This window comes from Haematobia irritans, chromosome 3 (assembly GCF_050003625.1).
Source record: "Haematobia irritans isolate KBUSLIRL chromosome 3, ASM5000362v1, whole genome shotgun sequence".
Lineage (NCBI taxonomy): Eukaryota > Metazoa > Arthropoda > Insecta > Diptera > Muscidae > Haematobia > Haematobia irritans.
The window spans coordinates 135,859,463-135,866,895 of NC_134399.1; the positions used below are offsets into that span (position 1 = coordinate 135,859,463).

The following is a 7,433-nucleotide window of genomic DNA, read 5'->3' on the forward strand; positions in this document are numbered from 1 at the left end:
AAGCTTGACTAATTTAGAAGAGTTTGTAATATCTTAGAGTTGCATCTGTCAGGTGTCTTTATATTTCAAAACAAGAAGAAATCGTTCATTGTAATATTTTTTCACACCGAATCACATTTACAGAGAAGTATATTCGAATTTGTGCACACCTTTTAGGAATTATCTTTGGCGAACATAATTCAATTATGGCACATTCATTTATTTATCACAAATAAATTTTTCACAATTTATGCTGGGTATCACTCTCAAAAATACAAAGTGAATTCAGGGAAATTTTATTTTTTTTTTTTAATTTTGTATATAGGCTATTTTATGCCTGATTTTCTATTCAAATCACTGATTTAAATTTTTTGTATGAATATTTTTTCTTGAATTACTTTTTATTATTATTATATTTGAATAGTATTGCATTCACTTGATATAGTATTTTTATTTTCTTTACACTGATAGAAAAAGCTTCATTGATAATGTGAATTGCTTCGTTGTATTAACGAAATTTGTCATTAAAATTGAGCCAACGAAGCTTTTCGTTAAAACAACGAATATGTCGTTGTACTAATGAAATGAATTATGAAATACTTGTCATAAATGCAATGAAAGAAATCATTGTAATAATGTAACAAATCCATTATATCAATGAAACAAAATTATGGTATGAATGAATGATTTCATTGTAATAATGTAACATATTCATTGTAACCAAGAAGCATAGTTGTTGTACGAATGAATGATTTCATAGATATTATGAAGCCTATTCTTTGTATCAACGAAACATAATTATTTTATGAATGAATGGCTTCATTGTTATAATTCAAAATATTCATTGTTTCAATGAAAACTTTACATTGTTTGAACGAAAATATTTCATTGAAATAATGAAAGCGATAGTAGTATTAATGGCGGACAATAATTAATACTATGAATATATTCGTTGTAATAATGATACAAATTCGATCTCCCAATGAAATATGTTCATTGTTTTAATGAAAACTTTACATTGTTTCGATGAAAATATTTCATTGAATTTATGAAAGCGATAGTATTATTAATAGCAAACAATCATTAATACTATGAATATATTCGTTGTAATAATCACTATTAATTAAATATTGTAAGTATATAAGAAACTCTATTCAAAATAAAATGTTTGTAATAAATGGGCTAATTTCCTTTTACATTTTAAGCAAAACAGCATTGTTTTTCATAATTTAAGAAAAAATTTATTGTTCTCAACAATAAAGCATTTATATAAAACTTTACTTAAGTGTTAAGAAAATTATACTTATGTAATTATTGAAATACCTCAAAATTTTTGTTGTTGACATGAATCAAAAAGGTAATTATAACTTCGAAAAAATATTATATAAATATATAAACTTATAAATTTTTGTTTCATTACAAAAACTAAACACACATACGACAGAAAAATAATACATCAAAAAATAATCATACCTCTAATAATTATAGATTTTTGTTTCATTTTAAAAACTAAACACTTTTCATACGCCAAAAAATATATATTCCTTAGAATGACAATTATATTACCCCTTTCTTACAAGAAATCTAAAACCACAAAATTATGAGAATCGTAATAATAGTATTTTCAAACATTTCATGTAGTAATTTTTAATCTAAAAAAAATAAATCCTCATACAAATTGTGGTTCATACATTTTATAGAACAGTAGATAATTCATGAATAAGTGATAAAACTTTGGGGAAGCCTTTTTTGCCGTCAGCAATATTATAAAAAAATTTTTCAATAAAAACCCAGAAAGGGTAACATGCTTCCGGGTATTCTACATTAAATATGTGGAATACCTTGAAGCATATGTCTAATGCTCGACAAAATGTATTCACCTCCAACAATTGACCATCTAAATAAACGTAATATTTTTCAATGTTAAACATTTTTCTGTTACCAATTGCCAATATAAATGGTTGTATGGGTTCACCCCTCTTTTTTAAGAATTGAAGCCGATCTTCCTGTTCTTGAAGCGTTTGGCTGATGAAAATGAATGACTCTTGCGAATCACGTATGGAGTAACGACCATAGGTTTTTTTGCCATCACAGTCTTTGCGTTGGAATTTTTTAGTGGGAAAGAGGTAGCTGTGAAGGCTCCAGAGAAGTTTTAGTCCAACGCCATTTATATCTATAATCAAAATAGTTATTGGAGTGAATTTAATAATTTTGAATATAATTACCTTCTTGAATGTTGTTCGGATTTATTCCCGCCAGAACTTCCTTCGACTCTTTGTCGTGAATTGTTAAATGTTGTTTCATGTAGTTGGAGAGGCATATAAATTTGTCAGTCCAGCCGAGAATTTGATCAGCATCCTTATGAATAATAGAGAAATCAATATCCATCTATTTAAAGAGAATTTTAAATATCAGTGTTCAGTTATACATTTGTTTTATGTATCTTTTTAATCGCAACTTAATTTAAATTACTAGTTTAATAAAAATATTTGTTTTATGTACGTACAAATATTGAGAAAATTTAATTTAAATTTGTTTACTCTAAAAAAATTGATTTTAACTTTATTTGATTTGATTGGTCTTAATCTATATAGGATTGACTTTAATTTAAATTTATTTAATTTATTTTTGAATATTTTTGAGTTAATACTTTTTTTAAATGTTTATACTTTATTTAATCAACTTAAGTCTATATTAATGTTTAATATAATTTGGATTTTTAAATTTAATTACTTTTAATTGAATTGATTGTAGTCTAGATATTAAATTAATGTTATTTTTAAAAATGTATATATTTTAATTTAATCAAAGACAGTTTTCTTAATTTTTAATATATTTTTGTTTTTTACGTTTACTTTATTCTAGATAGATTTGAGTTTAATTTAATACTAATTTATTTGAACATTTATTGATTTGGTTGAATTTAACTTAAATTAATATTTTTTTTTAATTATATATTTTAATTTAATCAATGATAGGCTATATCAATTTTTAATATAATTTAGATTTTAAGTTTAATTTAGTCTATATAGATTTGAGTTTAATTTAATATTGATTTATTTTAAAATTTTTTGATTTGATAGAATTTAACTTAAATTAATATAATATAAAAAATCTGTATTTTAATAGGCTATATTAATTTTTAATAAAATTTAGATTTTTAAGTTTACTTTAGTCTATATAGAGTTTAATTTTAATTTTTTTTTGACATTTTTTGATTTGATTGAATTTAACTTAAATTAATATTATTTTTAAAAAAATTTATATTTAATAGGCTATATTAGTTTTTAATAAAATTTAGATTTTTAATTTTGAATATAATTTAGATTTTTAAGTTTACTTTAATCTATATAGATTTGAGTTTAATTTAATATTGATTTTTTAGAATTTTTTATTTGATTGAATTTAACTTAAATTAATATTATTTACAAAAAATCTATATATTAATTTAATCAACATTTAATTTGAAATATAGACTATATATTTCATTTTAATTTAAAATTGAATTTGAATTACAATAGTTGAATTTTAATAAGTTTAATTTGTTTACTTACCAATTTAAACCCAAAACGACCTTTGTATTGCGGCCAGGCTTTTAAAGACTCACTCATGTTTAAGCTTTTGTTGTGAATTTGATCTAATCTATATTTAGAACACGAAGACCAGCTAGACATAAACTCATCGGCCGACAGATTGTCATATTTTAAACTTTGCATAGAAATTAAAGCATTTTCTTCAGGAGCTGGAAAAAGAAAAAAAGAAATATTTTAGTTATTGATGAGCAAATTTTATATTAAATGATATATAACAACTCATACATACCAAACTTAGCTTTTGCATCCTCATTATTTTCTTTCATCGATTTTGTCTCGCTAAGTGACTTCAATTGCTTCCTGATATTGTGAAATTTTGTATAAATCTTGCCACGCCTTTCGGTTCGGTAAAACTCTAACTTTTCTGTTGGAAAAATTTCGAGAATTTCATTTTCCAAACGATGACTAGTTTGTAACGACAAAGGCAAATTGTTGAAATCGAAGTGTTGAACAATGGTGTTAATTACAACTGATCGGTGCTCATCAGTTAGTGTACGTGTGTTTTGATAATTTTGAAGAATTTTCTGGCCATTGTGATGATTTTTCAAAATATCCATGGTTTTGATATTGCTTACGGATATATCGACTTCATTTAATGGTAATGAGTTTTTCGGAGAGGATACTTCATTTATAGTTAATACTTTATTATTTTGGTCCATAGATGGTAATTTGTTTTCACTTCTCCACTCTTCAAGGCAATATTTAAATGTAAGGGCGTCTCCAATTTTCAATTTATTTGTGATTAATATTAAATCATCAGTTTTAATCCTCTTAAGCAAATTTATAGTTATATTTTCATCTAAAATATAATATATATGGTAATTTCAAATTCAATAATCAAGTTTTTTGTGCAATGTTTTACCTTTGAAAAATTCTTTCAAATGTAGCAAATTCCATTTTGATAAAATAGTGGTCAAATTTTCGTCACTTTCGTCTAAAAATAAAAAGAATAATAATTTCATGCAAATACACGTTAAAAATTTTATACGGTCTCTTTTAACCGTATCATAAATTTTCCCTTAGATGTTTTTATAATTGTGGTAGGAACTCCTAAAATGACTTCTACTCTCATGACGTCATAGTCTCCTAAGTCGGAAGGATCCACTTCAAATGCAGTGTAATGTTTAGAATATTTAAAAGAATTTATTTGTCTTGTGTACAGATATACCAAATGATCGGATATTACAACTTTTTCGATTATGAAGAAATTGTAATCTGATGTTCGAGTTGCTACGTAAAAGCCGCTTTTGTACAATATATTGTTGAAACGTACTTTGTTGTACAGATCAATATTTTTAGGTTTTGTATTCAGTTTATTTGAAATGATATCTAGATCAAAATTTTTTACTTTATCCATGGAAGAATAAACAAGATGTTTTCGTTGTTTCTTTGAAATTATGAAGTTTGCAAAATAAAATTGATATTTTCTAGCAAGGGAAATGCTAACATTTTTTCTGGAACTTATTGATCTTGCGTACTGTTTAAAAACTCTGTGGCGGGCTTCGTAATGAAAGCTCCAAAACTTCCGAAGTGGTCCACATAATTCCATTACCTCAGGGTAGTGAGTCAAAATATGAAATTTCGGTTTCAATGTATCTTTAAAAAGTTTAATATATAATACGTTATGTTGTCTTATAAGCTCCTTGAAGGATGATCTGGAAAAGTCGGTGCTTTGAAATAAGAGCACGTTATCTATTATCTCTATCAAAACTAAAATAAATTCCCATACATCATCCTCTGAGGGCACAAGATCTCCCACCATAATTGGAAAATACACAACAAAAGTTAAAATTTCCCTAGCTGACATTTTAAGGTGATTATTTTTCAGGTGTGACATGGTTATATCTGGTGATATATTCCCCACTTCTAATTCACCATACTCAAAATATTTCTTTCGATCATTCAATTTGTCTAAAGAAAAATATTTTTTCTTAGTAATAAAGTATAATAGAGCATGGCACAAGTCATAGTGGCAGATGCCCTCCATAACATCATGCATAACATCGACACTTACATTATCGATAACATGAAACGAGGGAATGCGATTGAATTCGCATCTGGTCACAATCCCAGTTGTAGTGGGATCATTTTGATTGATATGATTTTCATAGTTTTGATGTGTCCGCCGCAGTTCGGGCAACGCCATAGGAATGATCTGACTGTCAGCTTTGCTAATTGTACAAAACCTACAAAATGGCTTGTTAAATGATTTCCCATAACCCATCAAATAATTTACACCGAGATTATCACCCACAATTAAAACAGGAATGCAATGAGGATGATTTTTTTCACCCGTCGAAAGTTCAACCTCAATTCCGTCCACTTCCAACGTTATCATTTGATCAATCAAAGCGTTTAAACAAGCCTGTCTTCCAAATGTTTTTAAATCATTGGATGTTATTGCAGTTATAAAAAAAATGTTGTCTAGTTTAGTGTCTTCTGCGACACAAGGGAAACTAAAGTAGAAATTAGACACAACGTTAGTGGAATGCGAGCCCAAGGGGTTGTTAATTTCAATTTCATCGCAATACACTATATACGGAATGAGCAACTTTCCGGGATATAAACTGCACTTTTTTTTCCAAGTATTACCTTGAATAATGTTTGTAAACGAATTTGCATTTAAAAGATTTGATATATATTTTGTCATGTGTAATAAAGCATCATCCTTTTCAAGAATTTTTTTGAAGGTAAAAGGTAAATTCATAATACCGATCTTTTTTTTCACCTCACAAAATTCTAACTTACCTTCTTTGTGAATATAATCCTTGGACGTATCCTCCTGCTCTTCAAGATTCTGCATATTTCCCTCTTCCATCAGCCTTTTTTTCAATAGGTGTTCAGTTTTCACAGACTTAAATGTTGTTTTGCACGCTGTTATTATGTTACAAATTTCTGAAAATAGGTTTTTGTCAAGCTTTTCCCCGAATTCACGAAATAGGTGTAGCAGAGGGTCTATAAGTAATTCCAAAAGGCTTTTATATATGGTCTCCGCGTCACTTCTCGGAATATTAAAATTTGAATATAGTTTAGTTGCAAAAATGAGAACATTTTTTGATATACATTTTATATTAGAGTCGCTGTCTTTCTTTGGCTCTAATATTTCATTATCGAAATCTTTGCAACTTTTCTCATTTATTAAAACATTTGTAGCGGTTTCACCAATATTGCTATGTATATCATCAGGCAATAATATTAATGACTCACTTTTATCCATCGATGACGCTAACTTTGTTTGTGCATGCTTAACGCGACAATGCCTTTTGAAGCCAGAGGAATTTTTATAGGCCGCTCCACAGCACCTATAAGTGTCATCGTATTTTAGAAAATGATACGATTTTAAATGTTTAAAATAAGTATCATTTTCATCAAATGTTTTGTGGCACAAAAAGCACTTCATTTTTTAATAAAAAACACTTGCACTCACTAATTTACACAGAGCAACCAAACTTTTACTTTTTTATGTTTTGCCGACGGAGAAACACACTCGCGAATAATCATACGTGCGCACCGATAACTTGCATAAATCACACTGAAATTATGAATTGGCTGTTGCACAGCCGTGGTCATGCCTATTACATTAATGCCAGGGTTGCCACGAAATATTCTAATACGAACAATTTGATGAAAATTTAAATTTATTTTAAAAGCATGGCTATTTTTGAAATGTTTAACATAATATGAAATTAGTGAAATCTAGCATAATTTGTTAAAAATATCTATATTTCGTGTTTTCATTTTCATTTACGTTTTTGTTTTATTTGTTTGTATGTTCCCGGTAAAGACTAAAATCTAGTTTAATACAAGTTGTCCGATTGGTATATTTTTTTGCCAGCATGTAGACTTTTCGATTCTAAAGGT

The 7,433-nt window shown here is 27.2% G+C and overlaps 1 protein-coding gene across 1 annotated transcript; it reads right to left on the minus strand.

The window, feature by feature from the left end:
* Nucleotides 1-1,393: 1,393 nt before the first annotated feature.
* Nucleotides 1,394-7,094, minus strand: LOC142229643 (uncharacterized). Its single transcript, XM_075300226.1, has 7 exons — nucleotides 7,000-7,094; nucleotides 6,321-6,467; nucleotides 4,435-4,506; nucleotides 3,802-4,371; nucleotides 3,534-3,721; nucleotides 2,205-2,367; nucleotides 1,394-2,152 (listed from the first exon to the last, which is right to left on the minus strand). Exons 2-7 carry the CDS (start codon nucleotides 6,388-6,390, stop codon nucleotides 1,674-1,676), a joined length of 1,542 nt encoding a protein of 513 aa, XP_075156341.1. The 5' UTR covers nucleotides 6,391-6,467; nucleotides 7,000-7,094; the 3' UTR covers nucleotides 1,394-1,673.
* Nucleotides 7,095-7,433: the final 339 nt, after the last annotated feature.